The sequence below is a fragment of the Penicillium chrysogenum genome (genome assembly GCF_028827035.1).
Source record: "Penicillium chrysogenum strain IBT 35668 chromosome Unknown utg000001l_segment0_segment0, whole genome shotgun sequence".
NCBI lineage: Eukaryota > Fungi > Ascomycota > Eurotiomycetes > Eurotiales > Aspergillaceae > Penicillium > Penicillium chrysogenum.
Genome location: NW_026622749.1, coordinates 360514 through 383323, shown reverse-complemented (window position 1 = coordinate 383323; position 22810 = coordinate 360514). Strand labels below are relative to the sequence as shown.

The 22810-nt window shown below is 46.8% G+C and overlaps 7 protein-coding genes across 7 annotated transcripts; 3 read left to right on the top strand and 4 right to left on the bottom strand.

Annotated features, from left to right (window-relative positions):
- Positions 1 to 5799: 5799 nt before the first annotated feature.
- N7489_000161 (uncharacterized protein) lies at positions 5800 to 6198 on the top strand (the record flags this gene model as incomplete). Its single annotated transcript, XM_056705917.1, has 3 exons — positions 5800 to 5875; positions 5939 to 6067; positions 6125 to 6198. The coding sequence occupies 3 exons, from the start codon at positions 5800 to 5802 to the stop codon at positions 6196 to 6198; spliced, it is 279 nt and encodes a 92-aa protein (XP_056570219.1).
- A 3958-nt stretch (positions 6199 to 10156) lies between these two features.
- N7489_000160 (uncharacterized protein) lies at positions 10157 to 11806 on the bottom strand (the record flags this gene model as incomplete). Its single annotated transcript, XM_056705916.1, has 1 exon — positions 10157 to 11806. The coding sequence occupies one exon, from the start codon at positions 11804 to 11806 to the stop codon at positions 10157 to 10159; it is 1650 nt and encodes a 549-aa protein (XP_056570218.1).
- Positions 11807 to 12000: 194 nt separating this feature from the next.
- Positions 12001 to 13506, bottom strand: N7489_000159 (VIT and vWA domain-containing protein; the record flags this gene model as incomplete). Its single annotated transcript, XM_056705915.1, has 1 exon — positions 12001 to 13506. The coding sequence occupies one exon, from the start codon at positions 13504 to 13506 to the stop codon at positions 12001 to 12003; it is 1506 nt and encodes a 501-aa protein (XP_056570217.1).
- Positions 13507 to 13786: 280 nt separating this feature from the next.
- On the top strand, positions 13787 to 16205 carry N7489_000158 (uncharacterized protein; the record flags this gene model as incomplete). The annotated part of the gene is made up of 11 exons (XM_056705914.1): positions 13787 to 14241; positions 14294 to 14628; positions 14677 to 14796; positions 14848 to 14995; positions 15108 to 15274; positions 15325 to 15468; positions 15515 to 15614; positions 15671 to 15804; positions 15864 to 16013; positions 16067 to 16108; positions 16162 to 16205. 11 exons carry the CDS (start codon positions 13787 to 13789, stop codon positions 16203 to 16205), a joined length of 1839 nt encoding a protein of 612 aa, XP_056570216.1.
- Positions 16206 to 16947: 742 nt separating this feature from the next.
- N7489_000157 (uncharacterized protein) lies at positions 16948 to 17439 on the bottom strand (the record flags this gene model as incomplete). Its single annotated transcript, XM_056705913.1, has 3 exons — positions 16948 to 17210; positions 17262 to 17357; positions 17412 to 17439. 3 exons carry the CDS (start codon positions 17437 to 17439, stop codon positions 16948 to 16950), a joined length of 387 nt encoding a protein of 128 aa, XP_056570215.1.
- A 666-nt stretch (positions 17440 to 18105) lies between these two features.
- N7489_000156 (tRNA-dihydrouridine synthase family protein) lies at positions 18106 to 19904 on the bottom strand (the record flags this gene model as incomplete). The annotated part of the gene is made up of 2 exons (XM_056705912.1): positions 18106 to 19566; positions 19623 to 19904. 2 exons carry the CDS (start codon positions 19902 to 19904, stop codon positions 18106 to 18108), a joined length of 1743 nt encoding a protein of 580 aa, XP_056570214.1.
- A 473-nt stretch (positions 19905 to 20377) lies between these two features.
- On the top strand, positions 20378 to 21915 carry N7489_000155 (WD40 repeat domain-containing protein; the record flags this gene model as incomplete). The annotated part of the gene is made up of 3 exons (XM_056705911.1): positions 20378 to 20402; positions 20461 to 21272; positions 21325 to 21915. 3 exons carry the CDS (start codon positions 20378 to 20380, stop codon positions 21913 to 21915), a joined length of 1428 nt encoding a protein of 475 aa, XP_056570213.1.
- Between the last annotated feature and the right edge of the window lie 895 nt (positions 21916 to 22810).

The following is a 22810-nucleotide window of genomic DNA, read 5'->3' as shown; positions in this document are numbered from 1 at the left end:
GCGCCTATATATATATACCACTGCAACAAGTCAGTTCCCATGAACTGACTTTGTTATGACCTTTTGGTCTAATGGGTAAACGTGCGGAGCAGTGGCTGCCGGATCTCATAAAGTCAGTTCATAACCGGGTCTTAGAGGGTTGTGGTTCGATTCCGGCACGTGCGGAATCTTTCTACCTGATATTATGAATTATGCCGTTGGATTAATTGCATAATACAGCCTCTAATACACAACCCGGAAAAGGTCCACTGAAAGTAAGCTGCTCCGAGTATTGCCTCGCTCTTACTGTGGAATCAACCTTTTAAGGCGATATATATATATACGTGGCCTCTCTGATTTTCACTAGGAAGCCGGAGATAGTGATCTTCCGGCCTGGTTGACTGATTCCGGCCTAAGGTATCAAGAAGTGGATACCTTAAAAATCAGGCAAGAAATCTCAGGAGTGATTTCGCACTTAGTGGGGGAGGATGTGATCCCACAACATGTGTTAAGAATATATGTTGTGGGGCGCCTATATATATATACCACTGCAACAAGTCAGTTCCCATGAACTGACTTTGTTATGACCTTTTGGTCTAATGGGTAAACGTGCGGAGCAGTGGCTGCCGGATCTCACTAGTAAGGAATAAAGTAAAATAGAAGTTCGAGAGTATATAGTTCGGGCTATATAAGGTTATATAAGCCTATCTATTAGGGACTTACGCCCTCGCCGAACTAAATAGATATATTCTCCGGAACCTTATTAATAGTATAAGACTAATAGATATAAACGTCGGCGATAATCCTAGCCTATAGGTATCGCCGGCCGGCCGGTCGGCTCTATAACGAGCCGGCTAAAAGATCGGCCGCCTAGAAGAACTCTATAAGATCCTCGATAAGATAGAACCCCCTCCGCTAACTTACGTAGATCTCTCTACGTTTATAAGAGAGGAATAGTAGGAATTTAGGCGCTTAGGAGCCTATATAGAATTCCTAGGGGAGGAAGTTATAGCTAAACGTGTTATTATAAAGACACGAGTAGCCGCGCGTAAGGGATAGAAGAAAACTATCGATAAAGCACTAGAGTAGGGCCTACTAGATACTAATAAGTGGGACTCGGAAGTAAACGACTATAAATCTAAGGATTTTAAATAAGATAAATCCGATAGGTATAAATCGGCTAAGGACGCTTATTAGAAGCCTAAATAAGGCTCGAGCCGAACCTTATACCCCTTTATAGTTATTATTCTACCCCTATCTAAAGAAATCTAAGAGCTTACGGCTATAAGAAGCTAGGTATTAGAAGATTAATTATATTTCTAGTAATAACACCGAAGGAGTCGCCTATAGAGGACTAGACTCGAAGAAAAACGAATCGCGTTACTATATAAATAGAGATATAAGGCCTCGAAACGTACGCTCGAACGTATAAATAGAGGTATAAGACCTTAACGAGAACTAATATAAGTAGAAAGAGGGTATAAGGCCCGAAAACTAACTATAAAGATCCGTCCCCTTTATCCTTAACGGTTTAGAATATTACCGGAGTCCGAACTACTATCCTCGGACCTATTACCTTCCGCTTTAGTAATATCACCCTTCTTTAGCTAACCCTTTTTAAGCCCTAGATCCTATATAGCGGTATAATTATACCGGACGCGCTTACGCACTTCCTAGAGACGTTTATAAATATTATAAAACTATAGCTTATCCTCCGTATAGTAGATATTAGGCTAATCTAAGGGAGTCGTGTATATTATACTATCGAAAGCTAGACTAGAGCGGGGTATAGTATATATAGTATTAGGAGGATTAGGTATATCCTTAGTACGCTTTTTCTTCTAACTACCTTTATCCTTACCGCTAGGGGCGTTACTAGCTATACGTTTCTTTATAGACTTAGAGGGAGTGGTAATAGTACTACCGGCTTTAGCTAGACTAGCGGAAGCCGGGATAGCTTTACCCTTACCCTTATCCTTAGCGGGAGGTATAGTAATAGGATTAATAGGAGCCTTACTAGGATTAATAGCTCGTCCCTTCTCCTTACTAGCCTTCTTCTTACCTATATAAGGAGGTCTATCGGTATAAACGAGTATATTCGGGGCCTTAAGTAAGATACTATTAGGCTAGAAGCGGCGAACGAGGTTATATACCTAAAACGGAGTCTTATAGTTATTATCGGGATTATTAGTAAGATCGCCGATCGGGCCTAGAAGACGTTAGAAAAGAAGTGAAGATAAAACTATCCGAAAAGGTACTTATAAAAGGTATATTTATTAGCCGTATTAGACTATTAGTAGTAAGTATATAATAACGACCACTAGAAACCTAACCTAGCGAGGAAAACGATCCGGTAGGAGGAAAACGGACCGTTACCTTTCTTATAAGACGCGTAAGCTTTACCTAGAGGGGCTTTATAGCTAATTATTTAGCCTAGGGCTATACGTATATTTATAACTAAGGACACTATATAGTCCTTAGTGGCGCGCTAGTTAACTCTAATACGCTTAGGGTCTATATAGTACTATAATTAGTCCTACGAACTCTTCGAGAGAAGTATAAAGAGAGGTATCCTAGTAGCGTCCACTCCTTTACCTAGAACGAAGTAGTTAGCCTCTAAATAGGTATAGTTAGAGTAGGGAAAACTTACTAGCGTCGGTTTAGGCCTATAAACAAATAGTGGCGGCTAGGATAGGAAGTAGAATATATAACTAACTCCTATCGCCGCTATAGTTAGTAATAACCGGAGTAGTAACCACACCTCTAGCACCTCTACCTATACCTATAGGTCCGGCCGTAACCGTACCTACTCCTACACTACCGTTATCACCTCCGGCGCTACTATCACCGCTAGCTATACCGCTATCACTACCGGCCGCGCTACTATTACTATCACTATCACTATCACTATCACTATCACTATCACTATCACTATCGCCGCCTATACCTCCGAGAGCTTTAGGAGAGCTTAGAGGAGGGGGAAACTTATCGAAAACGCCTAATTGCTTCCGGGCGGCTATCTAACTAGCTTAATAGAAGTCGTCGCCTCGGTATCCTTCCTCTAGGAGGTTCACGAGAACGAGGCTTACCTTACTAATATCGACCTTACCGGACCTAGTTACCTTAGTGTTCCCTAGGGTTACGTATAACTCTCTCGCCTACCGCTCGATACGCGCGGTCTTAGTTAGCTCTACGTCCTAGGGTCCCGACTCCGCGTTATAGTACTTACGAAAAATAAGTGATACACGCCTAGGCTTAGTATCTATAGGCTTAATAGGATCCCGCGCGGTAGTAGTAAAACTCCTAGTAGTCCCCGAGGACTCGCTAGGGCGCTTATAAGGACTTTAACGAAGTATCTTCGATATAAAAGCGTTTATATAGTTAAAAATCGATAAAAATTGATAAGAAAGGGGGATAAAAAGGGGTGAAAGTAGAGTAGTAAAGAAGGGAAGAGAGTAGAAGTGAAGCTATATAGGAAATACTACACTATCTCGAAGTGGGAGGGTCCTCTTATTTATAAAGTCGGAAGTGAGAGTCCTTTAGGTAACCTACGGACACTAATAGGTAGAGTCTATACCTTAAAAGCGCCCTCCTTTATCTAAACACCTCTTAGATCTCCCTTTAATAACCGCTAATAAGCTAATTTTACACTCTCGCTACCTATTTTAGGCCCCTATTAGAGACCCCGAGTCTTATAAAGGCCTAAAGACCTTTATTAATACTATTCTTAGAGACTTACTAAGATATTTCCTTTATTTATACCCCTACACACCTATACTATCTTTGACGGACCTGATTTTATACGCACGCTTATTAATAGTGTCTTTCTAGGATCTTAGGGGAGTTTTTAAGCTCACTCACGTGACCTTCGGGAAACGGAGGACCTTTTTCCACTCGGTGGGGGAGGATGTGATCCCAGAAGCCTATTTCCTTATATAAACATATCTTATACCTTAGTGGCCGGATCTATATGGATCCGTTTCTGCACTTATGTACACTATCGTTACCGTATTCCGCAGTACTTAGTCGTTGGCAAAGCCAACTCAATACAAACTATGCGATCCTTTCCGAGTCTCACCTTCACTAAAAACTAAGGTGGTATAACCTAGCTATTAGTAGTAATACATTTAATAGAAGTAAGCCCTTTAGTAGGTCCGCTAGTACTAATACTAGTAGATTGACTAGCTTTAGTCTTAGTTAAGATAACTTTTCGAGGCTTTCCTTCGCCGATTTTAAACCCGCTTTTATTAAAATTGTAGATGTTTTTAGGCCTAATTTGTAAGCGCGCCGTAGTCTAGCTTAGACGAGTATACTAGGTAGAGAGATGACCTAGTGTAACTATTTCTAAACGGTCCTTTTCTATTGGTTTTTGCTTAATATAAGTATATTTATTAGGTAGGCGCTTGATAAAGCGGTAGGCCTAATTTACACTAATACTAAGATCTGGATTATAACGACGAAGGATTTATATTGCACACTTCTAGATCATCTCTGCTATAGGTGGTGCATTGGTAGTGTTTAAAGTATCAATCTATTATATCAATGCAGCCTCTTGCTCAGCATTTAGAGCTCTGTTGGCGCTAGGGTGGCCGTTTTTAGATTTGCGCCCGTTGATTCTACCCCGTAAGGTATGGTACGGAATGTCGAATTCTAGCGCCAATTCTGACATTTTAGGTTTATCTCTCTCGGTGTATGTAGAGATAGCAATTTTAATTCTATCTTCCAAATTTTGAGACGAAAAAAACATTTTTGGTGGTAGTAAATTGATGTTGAAAATGGTGGGTAGGTGAAAATTTGCATTCAACCCGTTTTTGCATTCAACCCGTGCGGTCCAACTCCCCCTGGGAGTTGGACCGTGCGTTGGGTCGGGTACTAACAAAGACATAGCAAACTGACATATCAAACTGACAAAACAAAAGCTCAGTCTGCACAAAGGGACAAAGGCATAAAGACATACCATGCATGTCATACCATGCATGTCAACATAAAGCAATAAATTTTAAGAAAAAGAAAAGAAACAAGGAAAGGCAGACCCGCTCGGGCGGATGTTGAACCGAACTGTAGCGGCAAAAGATCATGGAGGATCGATCCACTTGATTGGCCCAATAAATACCTAGGTAGTCGTCGACAACAAGATGGCTAGAGGAACCAAAACCCTATTCTATTCCAGAAAAAACAAAACATATATTTTCTGCGCGCAGCTGAAACTTTTTGCACAGAAATTCCCCACGCAGGTGGCCACCAACCAGAAAGGAAGCAGTCGAGGGAAAAAGCAGCAGGCAGGCGTTGAACTCGGTGCTCACCGCCTTTTTTTTGGGTTGTCGGGTCCAGATGCCCCTACCTAGGTACAACATAGTTATCAATTGCCCTGTGCGCCAAACTGGGATTCTCCGAACGCAACTGATCCAACGCAACTGATCCGCTGATACATTATTCCACTCCGAGACAAAGGGTTGTAAGAGCACTGCTCCCCCGGGGCCGGTCAATCTATCACAGACCTTTGTTATGCTTATATGTTCTACAACCTGTCCAGCCTATTGTACGTCTTAAATGCGAGCCTATCCCTTTACTGACTTAAGTCTTCAATTAGTCCGACCCAATATGTTTCGCAGCGCTTTTCGCCCCCTCTCTTCTTTTCCCTACCCTAGAAGCGCTCGTAGCGTGCGACTTCTTCATCACGTCATAACAGATTTTATTACCTATAACGCGAGAGGAAATCTGGTTACTAGAAAGGTGCCTGTTATTGTTGGCGACCCGGGAGAAACTTACGTTTTGATTGAGCAAGAGGTTGGCAGTGCACTTCGTGCTGCTACTCCCTTTATGTCAGCCTCTGCAGCTAGTGCTGAATATCGCTGTAAACTTACATTTTTCCACGATTCTCAACACTTTGGATTTGGTACGTTGTTAGAGTGCGAGAGTCTTATGCAGCCGAGCCTTACTAGATTGCTTTTATTGCTAGGATCAACGAGTTATCCCCGTCTCTATACCCCAAGCCAAATTCCTCGCCAGACAGAGTTGAATACAAGCCCTGCAACTTTGTTCATTGGCGGAAAGATGCACCATCTAGTTCTAGATGGAACACCTGATGGTAACCAATCACAAATCCTTCCCGTCTTACGTATACTTATCTATAATGCCTACCTAGCAATATTCGCGGAGAACGCAAACGCCACTGGACGGAACCTAGCGAGCGTACTCGACCAGCTGAAGGATATGTGATGTCGAGCTTGTTTCCCCTACCGCCATGTCGGGAATCCTTTGATACAGGACCATCGAGACGGGTTGTAAATCTACGACTAGAACCTAGGAGAAGGATTATCGAACTCGCTATTCCCTTCTTCCAAAACCGTAGGCTTAAGAATAGTTCGAATATTTCCTCTTATTTAGATATCCCGATATACCTTGTCTTTGAAAGGAACCCTCCGTACAGCCGGAGGTTTAATATCTAGTTCTATCAGTATATCATGAGAGCCTTTGACTACTCACAGGCTGAAAGTAATTTGCGAATGCCTGGGGTACAGCTGGACTGACGTGAATTCATATCGGCTACCGTTCAACGAGGCATTGAAAACTTATGATAATAGAAGACCCAGCATATCGGAGGAACCAAGGCACTCAAAAAGGCGAGGTCAAGGCCAACATAACAAGCCTGGTAAGTCTATGTCCAGCTTCATAAGTTACCAGTAAATGACATTTTCTGGATTGCGACGACAACACATTGCGACCAATGGAGCGACTATGTGATTTTCTTTCAGGCGCCGAGGCAAGACAGCAGGTACAGGCGAACCAGCAAGGCTCAACCAATCGAATACGGCTAGGCGCTTTAAAGCGTCGTCGACCTCAAACACCCCCGAGCAATTAAGCTCGGAAGACGAAGGATCCGCTGAGATAACAAGAGAAAACAAACGCGGGCGTCAAAGTAGCGACTATCGTCCAAGCTCTTTGTCTGATGATTCGAAGGGTGAACTACCTTGAACTTGTTTCGCTTAAAATAAGTGTGTTAAAAATGAGAGGCTTATGTGCCTTTTCTCCTCAAGTTTTATTCAATGTGGATAGATATGCTGCAGTAATTAATGAAGGTCGACTAGGTGACAAGATGGATAGACTATCTATGAATTAATGGTGTCTTATATAATTCAACATTGACCCAATTATGACTTGCTCTGCAACCGGGTGTTCTAGTGTGAAAGAACTCTAAGAGTAAAAAATCGTGATTTTTCAATATAAGCCACGCCAATGATATGGTAGCCGCCCAAACACCCCCGATATCTCCGCCCCTCCTGGTCGTCCTGGTTCTCTTTTTCGTATCAGAAGCATGATCAAAGCGCTGATATCACGACTGAAAATAACTATCCTTTTCGTCGTCAACTACAGTTTGGAAATCGAATACTTGCTGCAACATGTCAATTATTGTAGACTATCATAATCTAGACAGTGGGGAATTTGGGACTTTTAGATTCGGCCCATCGCGTAAAGGTTATGGGGCAGCAGACGACGAATAACAAATGGGGCACTACCCACGGTTACTCCCTATGGCCGAATGGGGTGGGTAAGAAGTTCTGCACCTACTTATAATCGTATAATTTATGAGACACACTTATGAACAAAATTCCTAATCACAACAAATTGCCAATGCGGTACGTATTTTGACCATGAGACAGTTTGATACGCACTCTCCGGCAAGCTCCTCAGTCCAATCAAGTCTTCCGTTAAGATAAATCCTCGACCCACACAATAACAGGCACAGAAAAAAGAAATTGGAATCAAAGCACGAAGGGGGATTTCCAAGTTGGGATCCTGCTCAGGATCAATATTCCTAAGCCTCGCGGCAAAACGGCTCCATCTGTCTTTAGACCCTCTTTTCCGCTTCAGTGTAGCTTGCGCCCTTGCTTCTGTGAACTCCGGTTGAAACATTTTTCTGTGAAAGTATAGCGAAAGAGAACCTGCAAGCAACCCAAAGGCCAAGATATTCACACTAGCGATACGCCAAAGTAACTGCTCTGTCGCGGACGGAAAGGTGGAATTCCAGGCAATAAGAAATATAGAGCTGAAGAGAAGGATTGTTGGGGCACAGATTATATCCGCCTGGGTATCCACCTTTAGAATGAAATAACTTGGAATGCGATCATATGGTCGTCGCTCCGGCCGAGTAAATAGCGGTATATGCATATAGTGTAGGATTTGGACGTAGTATTTCCAAAATCGAGCACAAAACCACTCATCCCGCGAGAGGAAGTCGAGTGGTGTTTCATACCACTTCGATCCGGCGGAATCTCGACTAAGATTATTCCGTATAATAGCGACGGATATCTTGGGTTTTAATATGATTGGTTTGTCAATATCCATAGGTTTGTGATACCAGCAGTAGGATATCACAAGAAAGACCAGAATAAAGGAGAGGGTAGTGAGCTCGAGGGTGGTAACAAAGAGTCCCTGGGCAAAACGAAAGGCGCAGTTCAAGGAGAACCATAGGACTTGCGCTATTGTCATTAACCTACCTAAGTAAGTATAGTGAATAAATAGAGAGGAAATTAAGGTAGACCGTGACCTACCGAGCTATTCCATCTGCTTTACTCTTATCTTCAATTTCCCCTTCTTCCAATATGGGATATTCAACGTATCCCTCCTTGGCTAGGATATAGAGCTGCTTGGCGTCCAAAGGAAATGAAGGTAGAAGATCGATTTCCGGGGGCTCTATCCAAAAGCCCCCCATATTGGCAAAGAACGCATGCTTAATGGTCCAGTCTTTATATCCAGCTTCGTAGAAATCCTGCTTCCGTCAGCTTCGACATCGCACCAACGTATGACTAATTTATAACCTACCTTAACAGAGCAGCGCGCAGATGACCATTGGCCCAGAGCTAGCATCAATAGAAATTCGGATCCGAGTATTGCCATACAAGCAAGATCGAATTTGTACCTCAATTTTCTGAATGCGCTATCGGATTGGGCAGGCAGATTTGGAGCCACGGATGTCCAGCAACAGAGAATGATTGTGAGGACGCAAGTGGATAAAATGCCCCACGTCCCTCTCCCGTCGGGCTCAGGGACCCAGCCATAGGTGGTTGTTATAGTGTCATTCATGATTGATATACACCTGAATAAGATGTAGGATCAAGGTTTAGTGGAAGATTAATATAGCTTATTGAGTCTACCTAGCGGTAGCGTACTTTCAAGCTAGTGGCCGACGGAAGGAGCCCGAAATAGCATTTTTGGCACTACGGTTTGAGTACGCGCCCCTAAGATTCACTGATATGCAGGAGCCTAGGAAATGGGCAGCTGATCGGCCTGAGTTCAGTACAGTAATGGCTAACTAAGTCTTCCATGCGATAATGTAGAGTTCTCACCGTCGCACACTAGCGAGGTGAAAAATACTAGAGAGATCTCGTGAAGCGATGTCCTCGAAGGTCTCGATACTAGATGCGGACTCGCTGATCCGAGTGTGGGGTGCGGGACAGGCCGATACGCGCCCCACATATGTGAAGGCTCTGATTGGTCGAAAAAAGGTTAGTTTGGGTGCTCGGAGTAGGTCGGGGTTTGCACTGTTTGCACTGTTTGCACTGTTTGCACTGTTTGCATAGATCTCGGTCTGACTAGCTCTCTCCAGAGCTCGCCAGGTCTTGCTTCTTCTCTCTCCCCGTCTTTAGTATTTTGAACGAAGTACTCTCTTGCTCTCGTTTTGCTTTGCTTGTAGGTAGACCTGTCTCGTAAGACTAGGCAAGCCTATAGTAGATTAAAGGCCACTCTCTTTTTAATACCTGTGTTATAACCTATACACCATGGCTATCTCTTCTCGCATGTGATAAGCAGGAATTATCGCATTTCATGCAGATACAGTCTTCTGTTTGAGGAAGACGGAAGTCGGATCTAAGAATAATTTTAAGTTCGGAATGACATTGTTAGGTTGTTGAGAGTAGCAAGCCCAATTCCGAGGACAGACATTGTCACAGTCCCCTCTTAGTTGGCAGAAATGCTGATTGGCTAACAAAATGTATATTCACGTGGCTATCATGTCTTGCTTGGCAGGACGAAGGGGCTGTTGCGAAGGGGGCCGTGTATGTGATGCGATCTGGGTGTCCGCTTATCGACTTCACCAACCTCATGCAACACCGCGACCCTGCTCATAACACATCGCTTCGAAGGAAGCAAATCTCGATCGACCTTAGTTACAGTCATGCTATATATTGTCCGAGACTTCACTATCATTTAGAAGTTCAACACGGGCCATCCTTTCTAGTTCCTCTAAGCCCACTTGACATGGCGGGTCGGATTCACCATGGGACAATGCCAGCTGCAGCTGTATCCATTGTCGCGCCTTTGCCACCTGTAACTCCCATAGCCCCTCTAACGTCGCATGTCGGATCGTGATATAAACAACTGCGAGAATATTAAGGTCCACTGAGCATAGTTCATGATGCTGATCGCTGACTGGAGACTGATTTGCGAAGTGGATGACCGTTTTGAATTGCTCTATAAGAGGGAGTTGTATATTCGTCCCATAGAGATGGAATTCCCCATCCGCGCCTTGTGAGTAGAGGAGTCGTGACAAGGAGAAGATGTTTTTCGGATCTTCTGGAACCATGGGAGTGGCTCTTGGTGATTTGTCTTCCGAGACAGGTCCGACTGAGCCCCCGACCATTTGAATTTGAGACTCCCCCCCAGAATCACTGTCTGGTTCGCAACCCTCCTTGGAATAGGACGTCATAGGATCAAAGGCTGAGAAACTCCCAGCTGCCGAGTAGGTCGTCGAGGAAACAGTGGGAAGGATGGTATCCTTGTCTTCAAGAGCCACCTCACGTTGGCCTATGCTGAAGTTGAGTCTAGGATCATATAGCGCGTGCGATGTTGCCTGAATGTCGGAGGGGCAGTCTGTAGCTGTCTGTGATAGCGTGGGAGAATATGATTGAACTTCATCAGTACGTTCAGCTGATATTTCGCCATTTGAAGCTTTCTTGTGTAAGTCCTGGCTGGACTTGGGCATGGTATGCGGTAGGCCTTTCGAGAGATTGTCTGCAGCATTGCTACTACGCGTGAGTTCAGCACCCCCACTGCACCCTAAGGAGTGGTAGCTGCGCCGAGAAGCGCGCGCATTAGCATCATCTGGGCCGCGGGCTCGGCGAGTACTGACTGGCTGGCCAGAGCAGGGCTCCCAAGGAACACCAACTTGGTCGCATGCGACTGAGTTTCCAGAGTCACCAGAACGATCGAGATGCACTTCAGATCCAGTACGGTTGGCAGGCTCTCCTGAAATGGGTTTGTCAAGGCCTCGCTCTCCGCCTTGACGTAGTGCATGACCCCGCTGACTGCCTAGTCCTAGAAGCTGTCGTGGGAACGGTTTGGGCAGAGGTGGATGGCTTAAATCCCGGCGGAGTGGTGACTCACTTGAGCTCACTGGCGGGGAACTGCTGCGGACCACGAGAGAGCCAGCCCCCCATCTTATCTTCCGCGGCCGTGTTAGCTCTGACACATCGACACCATCGGCTTTCCAGAGCGATATCTCATGGCGCTGAGCGGTCTCACGGTCGATAGCCACAAAGCTCGTCCACTTGCTGGTTATAGACCATTGCTGACCAAGCCGCTGTGCCTCCTGTTCTAACAACCTGTCAAATATTTCTGGCTCATTAGACCTGAGAGCTGAGTTTGCTGCATGTATCCAGCTCTGGCCAGTCTCGTAGTCATTCATCAACGCTTTAGCTGCAAGATGGTGTACACCAGGTTGATAGCCGGACTTCTGCAGTGGCAGCTGTGCAGTCAATTTCCCTCCCTTGTCGGTTACCCCTGTTACAGTAACTGTCTCAGGTAGGGCATCCAGTTCACATTCAAGCATGTAGTAAAGGGTGAATTGCGAAAACGCATTCAGCACAGGGATATGGTGCGGTGCCTGGACGCAGGGCGGCAGTTCCAGTCTATAGTCAGATATCTTGCTCGCCTCAAAAGTCCCCGTAGTTGCCGGAGGCCATTCGCCGATGCCTACATCGCACCGCAGGTAAGGGGGCGTCAACGCCGCCTTCAACATCTGGATCACCCTCCCTTGCCATAACCCGGGGAAGACTCTGCAACGACCTCTGCGCATCCACCGCCCTGTTGTCCAATACCCTCGACCAATCGATGGGATACGCGATCACCAATACCAAGCGCAAAGAATCTTATGTTCACATTGCGGTCTGAAGCAGTATCTCGCGCGAATCGAATCACCTGATCCACATCCCACACTTCCCCGTCCGTTAGCAGTATCACATTCGTTGGAACTTCAAGCCCTTTGTCATGGTGGTCAAGCACACTCTGTAGAGCAGACAAGATCTCCGTACCCCCGAAATTAGCCTGGAAAGCTGCGACATGCTGGGTCGCGATATCTAGCTGATCCTGGTTATAGACCTTTGAAACAGGCCACAACCACGAAACACTTGAGCCGAAAGAAGCAATGTTGAAGGAGCAGTTATGGGGAAGACTCCTCAGGAAAACGTTCATCACATCGATCAATGAGGGGATGTTTCCTGCCATGGAGCCGGATCTATCGGCCATGAAGATTATCTCGCCGGTGAAATCATCAGGATTGACCTTTTGCGAGAACAGATTTCCGGGATTGATTGTTATGGCGACGGTGGACCGACCGGGAATTTCGGGTTGTGAAGTGGCAACGGCTTGCGACTGCATAAACTCCCTCGGGCTCGAAAGGGTGATAAATAAGATAAAATCTCGATGGAGAGCTGCTGATCTATCTGCCAGATTGGCGCGTGCTTTGGATGGGTCGAACGTCTCTGATGAAGCCCCTGCGGCGAAGGTGGGGAAGCTCCGGTGGGAGACTGCTCCGATCTCAACTGAGATAGGATGTGTACCCGACTCCATCTTGCGGATAGCCGCTGGCATCGACGCGTGGATACCGACTCGCAGACCTTCGGTGGGTAGAGGATCGGCTGCGCTGTACTCATCCGGGACATTTCCATATCGTGGCGCAACAGAGGTCGGGATATTGAGAACTAGCCCTCCCGTGCTGATGTCCACTTTCAGAAGACCGGTGTAAGCGATCTCAACCTTGACAGTTGTCTGCGCAGGAATGTTTCCAAGGTTTGTTTCAAATATCTCTGGCGTCACCTCTTCAACGAGCACAGCTGCTTTGTGTCGTGAGACTGCTTGCTGGAAGTCCGCACGCGCAACTTGCTTGGGCTTGACGTCCCCTTCAAGCAGCTTATCGTGGCCGATCCAGCACTTAAAGGAGGTAACGACCGACCCATTGTATATGGGGAACAGATATCGAGCGTTTTGGGCGGCGCTGGCACTAGCGTTGGTGAATTTCTGAGTGACCTTGGTGGTGGAGAGTCTTCCGTTGAGGTCAACGTCAATGGAGACGCTCAGCAGTGGGAGAGGAGTTTCTCGATTAGAGTCCAGACTGGGGGTTGAAACTGCAATAGGTTGACCAGCGCGAGGATATTTTTCTATGCCCGTTGAAGGTTGTGGCGAGATAAATCCTGGATTCACGTTCAGCTGGCGGACAAAGAGCCCAGATTGGAATCTGTCGATGACATCCATTATCGGTTCATTTTCAGCATTCTTGGGTTGAAGGCACAGAAAAGGCTTTTTATTTAACCAAGTCATTCAGCCTCGTCTGCCTCGTCTACCTCGCCCGACTTTGCCCCAAATCACCCCGCTTCGCCTCACTGCAGGTTATACTCGGCCCAACGCCCGAATATGCACACAGCCCCAGATGGCTTGGCACTGTGAAGATCTGTGTGCTGATGATGCCGGAACTCTCCATACGTTCCTTGCGTTCCATCCCTTCTGTCCCCTTTCTACGCACAGGTCCGCAGCCATGGCGTTCCAGATATCGATTGGAGATGCCTTGATGCTATCGAGACTCGCCTATGACATTGCTCTAGCATTCACATCGGGCAGGAAGTCGGCGCCCGCAGAATTTCAAGAAGTGCAAAACCAGCTTTACTCACTCAGCACAGCCTTGGAATCATTCAAGTCGCTGTCCACTGGAGACGAAAAACACACCGATCAACGCCCGGTGGATGGAATTTCAGCAATCATCCAGAACTGTCACATGACCCTGAAGCATCTTGAATTGTTAGTGAACAAGTACATGGTCATACAAGATCAGGATGATAAGTCCAAGCCACACAAAAGGCAATGGTGTGCTGAGATATCCAAAAACTGGAAAAAGGTGAGATGGACAAGGGAGGGAGGTGACCTAGCGAAACTGCAGCACAACCTAGGAGTCCATATCAATAGCTTGAATCTTGCTGTTGCCGTCACAAACAGGTAAGCAAGGTTGTTCCTATCTTATTGATTCTCAGACAGCTCAGCCCCCCAGGGTATTAAACCAGAAGATAGACCGCCAAGTCGATGACGTCCATCAGAAGCTTGACGAAATTTATGGCTGGTTCACAAGCAACTTGAAAAACCGAAGTGATTTCAACGAGCCTCGCCAATCGTTTCGACCAAAGGGAGATGTCTCATCAGTATTAACCTTTTCGTTGTACATGGAAAGCCCTGACAATCACGATCTCGTTCCTATCTGCGAAAATGCATGTTTCGACCCGGGATGGCTTCAGTCCTCTACCAATCAGCGAGTGTTCAAATGCCAATGCTATTTGGTAGGGACAGCATATGGAGGCGGACACCATGAGCATCTGTCAAGCTACTCATGTATGCATGCACCTATAATTACCTCAGAGCCAGTAACTCATTCCACAGTATCCTCTATGAGTCTCATCGCCTGTTTGTACGGACCCTCTCAGTCTTGGAAAATCTGGCTATCCTCAGCTAAAGTATCCAAACTTACGCCCTTGGTAATACGAAATATCAACCCATCGCGTATGTGGCAGAATGCAAATTCGGTGCCATCAAAATGCTAACAAAAAGAAGAACTGGCTGTCTTTGAGGAAGCAATAGCCGATCTGGCAACTACCACGGCTCGACAAGCTGCCGGGCGCGGAGTGGGCTCGTTGATGGTTTTTCCATCCGTCAATCCATATACAAGTCGCACTGTGATTTCAGTCCTCAATATGATATGGTACGCCAATAGTGTATCCCTGAAAAACCGTCATTCTAATCATTGTCCAAAGTGATACACGCATATTATACAACCAGGTCACCAACTTGAGACTTGCTGCTAACGGGCATAGCTATTGTCCTGGCTCTATTGAGATGATTCAGATGGTTCATTACCGGAATTTGAGTAAAAGCCGCGAGTGGCTATTTAATGAGACCGCTGATGTTGTGTTTTATTTACAGCCAGAGAAGGGCCATGTTAGCTCATTGGACGATCGCATTGTCAGCTTGCACCTCACTGGTGAGTGATCATCAATATCTTATTCTGTGTACTGGCTTAACCGTTGCTAGTTGACTGCCAAACAAGGTTCACCGTGGGAGCAAGCACATCAACTGTTTGCGTGCACCAAACAGATTGCCTCTGTGCGACTGAAGCTGGCCAAGAAAACATGGCCAAGGGCGTCAATGCTGAGATTGAGCTTTGTGACGACAGTGGTAAGAGGATTTTTGGGTTTTATCTACTCTCCGCTAATACTATTAGCCGCAACCTATTTCTTTCGTCAGTTGAAGTATTTGCAAGAGGGCTTGCGGTTCTTCAAAATCCAACAAATCCAGAGATACGAGAGACTTGTGTTCCAATTGTACGTTCGATATTAAAGATCGATTTCAGCGAATTCTAATTGAGGCACCGGGGCAGAGAGCTTGGTCTCGTAATGATCTACAACTACCACCTTGCCGACGCAACCCTAAGACTCGCGGTAAATGTCGAGAATGACGTATATCGTCTCCTCCTCTCTAATGGATCGAAGTCTATCTCCCTGAGCATCGAGGGTATGTTCCTATACCTATCATTGATTGATTGATAACTTCCTTCCTAATTCCCAACAAAGTGCCACCGGAATCGCTAAGCCAAATTGCGGGAACGGAGGAGCCATGTATCTCCCTGAATGCTTCATGCTGGATTGCAGAAGCCGGCACGAATGTCACACATATATACGAGAATCAAAAAGACCCTACTCTTACTTGCGCTGATCAAGATAGTATGAGGACTCCGAAGCAATATGTTATCTCGCATACTGACAATTACGAACAGCCCAACAGTTACTTGCGTTACTGTTGCAGTCCGCGGCAAGTGGTAGGTCGCTTCCATGTAGCTAATTATATTCCTCATATGCTGAACCAGAAAAGGAGGCCATAGGGGCGGTCTACCGATTCTAGGGGACAAGGCATAGTGATCCGGAGATGGAAGACGGAGACTAGTGACTACAGACTTTATATGAGTGAAAGGATGCTGACGCTGGGCAACGCGCGGTTTTGTCATATCATAATCGAGAAAAGAGTGTTTCCAGATACAAGCACCACCAGCGAATCCTACTGTTGTACGTTGGATTTGTTTTAGCTTGTGCATCCCTCCAGAGTGGCTCTGGGAAATTTTGTTGACCGAGTGAGAACGGGGTAAGAAGGGGTGACATGATGATGGATGTCCCTCCATCCCACTAGGTACAGCGTCCTTTGCTTGGTATTTCAAATTGCACCATTCCAAATTGCTTTCTGGAAGGATTGGCATAATTAGCAACTGAACTTACATTCTGGTAGTCGGGGTCTGTTCTAAAAGGCAGGTGTTGGCATATCGGGCTAGACTGCTATGAGCTTCTCACAATGAAGTTACTGCTCTTCATGAAACACATGCTCAATGGGAAGTGATACGGGAGTATCTCTATTCAACGGGTCTACCCTGAGATACTAGATTATGGTTAGTCTCGCCAAGATTGAAGTTATCACTTGTAATAGATGAGAGTATTGCATTCAGTCCTATGTCTTTGGAAATGCGACATGCAATAAGAGGAAACCACAGATCGCTCAGGGACCTGGGCCAGCAACTATCTCGATGTAACACCCAGCGCGAGATGCGAAAGATCTCCAGCACCCAGCAGCAAAAGATCCACCCGCCTTTATCTCCTTCACAACAATCCATTAGATCGCAAGTCGCTCCACCTTGTCCCGAATACGCTCGATCACTGGAGCCAGGTCACTAGCCTCGTTGGAAGTGATAGAGACCGCGATAATGGGCCGGGCGACACCGCATGCTCGACCAATAGCGAGCTTGCTGGGCAAAAACACGTATGGGACGTTCTTGTCTTCGCAAAGCAAGGGGAGATGCATCACTATGGGGAGAGGAGAAGTATCGGCGGCGAGAATGACCACCTCGGACGTGCCTCGAGTCAGGGCCTTCGTGACTAGGTTGATGTCAGCTCCATGAGTAACTGAATGATTGTGAGAAGAAATACCTTCGTTTGCACCCTTCTTGATCTGGTTGTAAAGCATGGCTTGTTGCAGCAAGTCCAAGAGTTCCTGTGTCAAGGCAGGATCCGCGTTCGGCCACGCTAGATTGTTGGATTAGAGAATCGAGATGGAAAATGCAATGCAGACAGACTTACGGACACACTGTGGAGAAGACTGCATCATTGTTGCGAAGATTACCGCGGTGCGCACTCGGAATTGGTAGGGTGAGAAGGTAAAGACAAGCTAGCCAGAGATTGGTTGGCGAAGTTGACAACTGTATTGAGCGAGTGAGTTATTTGTAGTAGGACTGAGACCATGAAGGGAAGAGAGCGAAAGAGAAGATGTAAGGTGGAATCTGCCATTCGAGGGCAGATTCCTCGGGCGAAACACTGACAGTCACCTCGCATGACACGTGCTGTTTCTCTTTCTGTTAGAAACCAAGAAATATTCAGTGAGAGCCCTGGGCCCTATGTTACATACAGCTACTAGGTAACACTTTTGGGATTATTAGCCTCTCAAGTGTAGGGGCTAGGATCCGAAGGGTCAATATCCCAGTTACCTGGACATTCCCATTTGGGAAGATCTCAGTCCTCAGTTCAAAACTAAAATCATCTATCCTTTACTTAGAGACGAGAAGATCGGGGTTATCGCCCAGGTCATACCCGGGAGAAGACTGTTCAATCTAGACATTGTATTTTATTGACTTGAGTCTAAGTCGAAGACCTCTATGTAAACTGTTCTAAACATGATAACACGCTAAGCAAACAAGCTCTCGGTCTAGGGAGTTTCTACACTTGTGATAAATGGTAACTGAAGGCAAAGAAACTGATGCAACAAATATTCACGTTCCTATCCACTCACAAGGGGATCGGGGGTGAGATGGGAGGCATTGATAGCAGCACCATCGCCTGGCGTGACAGTGCCATCAGAAGGGGTCTCAGTCTCCTTAGACGTATTCTTCTCTTCGTTCTCGTTCTTGGGTGGAGGCTTTGTGCCCTTTTCACGCATCGCTCCAGTTTCAAATGCCTCTTCGGGAAGAGGACGGACATGAGGCTGGCAAATCCACCAAGGCCTTCCATATTCCGCAATCACTGCTTTAGATCCTTTCAAGGTCTCATCCGGCTGGGTTTCGAACTTCTCGGGAGAGGCCTCGTACTCCTGAAGTCCACCTTTGATGGCCTCCTCGAGGAGAGTCAGTGTGTGCTCAAAAGCGGCCATGTCGCCCGGTTTTGATGTCGCGAGAGCATCTCGAACGTTGGTATGCGTTGCAACCATCGGCCGCAGGACTTGGAAGAGGTGACCCTGCATGAAACCGAGGCTAGCAGAGTGACACTTCTTACCCTTCTCGGCCTTGCTGCGCTTTTGCTTTTTCTTGAGCGGGCCCTCCTCGTGGCCGGTAGCTTCGGCATCATTGGTATCTGCGAACTCATCAACTGGGTCGGATGGAAGATAGAGTGGCTTCCTTTCTGGAACCGGCTGTTTGAGAACATATTTATAGATAATATCAAGGTATCGTCGTAGGACAGCGTCGATTCGGTAACCACCCTTTCCATCCCGCCCGCGCCAGTATTCTCTTCCTTCCTCGCCGGGTGGAGGTGGCTTGCTGAATATGGACGGGTCTGATAAATTTCCTTCTGCGCTCATCACGGCGTCGGCACCAGTCGCCTCAAGACAGGTATCGATGTCGCCGTAGTTAAGAATGTTTCCATTGGCAAAGATCACCGTATCCGCCGGTAGATTGTCTCGTAGATAGCGGATGTAGCTCCAGTCTGCGATACCAGTGTTGTGACCCTTCTGTTCCCGCCTGCGTCCATGTACAGCGATGATGCTAGCCCCGGCGGACAGGATCATTTTAGCGTACTCCAAGGTCTTCTCCTTGGTCTCCTGAATACGGAATTTCACCGTGACAGGGATGGAGAGTTCAGTGTGCAACCGATTAACGAGTCGATAAATCAAGTCCCAGTCCTCTTGGAGGAAAGCTCCGTAATGTCCCTTTTTCGCGATACCCTGCGGGCACCCAAGGTTCAGATCAACGGCGTCGCAGTGAGGTGCCACATGGCGCGCAGCCTCCAAGAACTCATCCGGATTATTCGTGCAAAATTGAACGAAAAGTGGTCGGTCAATCGCGGGGTTTCCATCAAGGAACAATTCATCCTTGCTACCTCCGATAGCCTTTCGGGTAGGCTGAAAATGTTTGGTCCGGACATTCTCTTGTTCGCCGAATAGACGTGCATGGAACATCGGGCTGTATGCGAGTAAAGGCTTCGGGTCGTCTGGTGGCATGAAAGATCGAGTGAGCATGCGCCACGCCTTTGGGAAACGTTAACATTGGTCTGCAGATGTTGCTGTTTGGATGGAGAACTCACGAACTCGGATCTGTCGACCATTGGGGCGACGACATATTTTGGACTGCCAATGCTTTCATAGAACTTCCTTCCGAAGAGCTTCTCCTTAGGCTGAGGCGCACCCGCGGAGGTTTGCTCAGCGCTCCTCGGTGGGCTTGTTTCAGAGGCCATTTTTGAGAGGTGGGATCTGGAAAAGTGTCGACAAAATCGGCCCAGCAAAGGGCTGAAAGGCTTTAAGATACCTATGTTGACACTTGGAAGCGAAGAAAGGCGGTTATGGTCAATGATCGCAGCCTGTCGCATCCCAATGGAGGAACAACTTTTGCGAAAAGCACCGTATCTCAGCCGGAATTACCATTATCCGCCTTATCTTATCGTGGTTGAGATTAGCCCTGAAATTGGAAGCTGCGAGCGCGTTGAGCCGGTGTTACTGGAGAAATTGGTTTTACATCTGATATTTCATAGATTACATTGTCATAGTTATTCTTTTTTTCCTATTCAAGAGCAAATTGACCTACCTCAACTGCCTACATAGGCGACCCCTTCGAAATTGCCCAGGCGGACCCTCTCACGTGTCAATTACATAATCTGATATGAATGCCCCGGCGGCGACCAAGTAAGTCCTGAAGTCTTGCAATGAGAATCGAGATTTGAAAATATACATGCACTGGCGCGTGTTGAACAGGGTTGATATAGTGAAGCTAATGTGTTGATATCAGGAATTTGTCGTAGTTCCTTTTTGAACAATCACAACTACCATCTCTCAACCACCAACAATGGACGCGTCAACAGGACCAGGAGGTAAGTCCATTGATAGTCCACAGAACCATCTATCTAACTAACTCTGACTGTGCGTTAGCCCCGTTAAATCTCTGCCTGTCGGAGGATGGGCTATATGCCGCCCACGTGAGTGGAAAGGGTCTGGTTCTTCACTCGGATGTAGCCTCAGAAAACAAAGAAGTACAGATCGCAAGGATCAAAGAGACTCCTCTCAAGTCACTCAAATACTCCAATGTGGAAAGACCTCCTGTCGCGTCGGCTGATGAGAGTGCCTCTCAGCGGCGACTCCTGTCCGCAAACGACAGCCGAATCTCGGTCTGGCAGCTGACTCCCCTTGAAATATTCGCCGAAATTGAAAACCTCGAGCCAGGGTCAATAGCCGCTGATTTTGGCGCTGATGAGAATGAAGTTCTTGTATTTCATGCATGGAACACCAAACTTAGTGTCCACTCATTGGAGACGGGGCGCAGCTCAGTCATCAAAACACCAAAGTTTGCCCATCATTTCGGCTTTGGGTATCGCCCACAAACCCGACAACTCGCCATTTTGCTGAAACCAGAGACTTCGGATCTACTTACCGTCCACGAGCCACGGTCTTACGAGCTTGTGAACAGGACGGTACTTCCAACCATTGATGCACAAGGGTTAAAATGGAGCCCGGATGGGAAATGGATTGCCATCTGGGATATCGCTAGTGCAGGCACAAAGGTTCTGGTGTTCACAGCGGACGGTCAACTTTTCAGGACATATTCCGGACCATCTGGTGTGGACGATGCCTTCGACCTAGGAGTGAAACAGATTGAATGGAGCCCTGCTGCCAACCAGGGCCTTTCTGAAATATTGGCCGTGGGCAAAGTGAACGGGAATATTGACTTGCTCCGAACTCGAACGGTGAGCTGTCTTCTAAATACGTGCGGCATTTTGCTAATCCCTATTCCGGTAGTTCTCTTCCGCAACAACACTCTCACATGTCTTCCAAACAGACCAGCAATGTTCCAGTATTTGGCGCGAGCGATACACCAGTGCGGCGGGGGACGCTGAATATGTAGAGACATCCTCCTCATCTGCATGGAGCATGAGCCCAGAATCAGCAGGGCCGCCACGGGGCGTCTTGACAATGACCTTCAGTCCGGATGGTCTTCTCCTTGCGACTGTTGACACTGCACGGCAGAATGTCGTTTGGATTTGGTCACTAGAGGGCACCCCAACACTTGCATCGGCTCTAGTTCACGAGCAACCGGTTCGACAGGTTGCTTGGCATCCTTCAACACCACAACTCTTGATTAACACTATCACGAATACATTGCCTGCTATTCGATGGTGGTCCCCACAGGATCATCCATTGATTGCCCGGGTTCCCATTCAGAGGAACGAGAGTGGAAAATATGATGTGAGATGGGCTCCAGGGTCAGACATAGACTCACTGTTCTGGTTTAGCTCACCAGAACAACACATCATTGGATATTTGTCCACCCGTTCCGGTGCTGTTGAATTTGAGGCGTTGAACTCAGTGAGCAGTAAGAGTTTGTCTTGATTGAGAATAATAGTGCAGTGTTCACATTCAATTGCGTCGCCTAGGTCCGCAATTAAGCAAAGAATAAGAGAAGCTGCCCAAGACATTGTTTTTTCAAGGCGTAACATGAAGATGTAGATTATATGGGTTCATAGACCGGGGCAAGCGAGACAGGCAGGCTACGCTGTGCAACGTTCGTCTTCTCTCTGTCTGATCATTCATCCATCTCTGTACTTATGAGGATTCTTCGTATGTGTGTTCGCATAGAGGGCGGTCCTGGAGATCTTCAAGGGGTGCTTGGATTACACTGGACAGACTAGACCAGACCAGTCGGGGTGTGTTGACGTATGCATTTCCGCGGACTTGTGCCATTCTCTATATGATTCTCTGGAGAATTCTCAACGCGCAATATCGTAGTAGCGTCTGAGTACAACAGCTTGAATAAAGCCCGTTAAAAGAGCAAAAAGAAAACTCCGATAGGGGGAATCGAACCCCCGGCTGCCGTGTGAGAGACGGCGATGTTAGCCACTACACCATATCGGACAGGTACATAAATCATGTCGCTTTTTGATTTACTATATCCATGCGAGGTTCAATATAACCCCTTCTCTCGCCTTATACTCCTATTGCTCGTGGAGAGATAATACGACTTTTTCTAAGTATAGTGGCAACCAGTGCTCCGATCAGACGTAATACCGATCGATCGGTTCCCCATCGAAGATCCCATTGCAGAAAGAGTTCGTCAGATACAGCTTGGTTTCAACGAGCTCAGGCTATATGAGACACACGTCGGAACCCAGGAGGATCCTAGTCAGCACGAGGCCCTCGGTGCATTCCAATTGGTGAGGGAAGCTCAGCTGGAGGTTGTTGACATAATACATGCAGGGTATGCGTTTGTCTCTGTGCAGACTGAGCA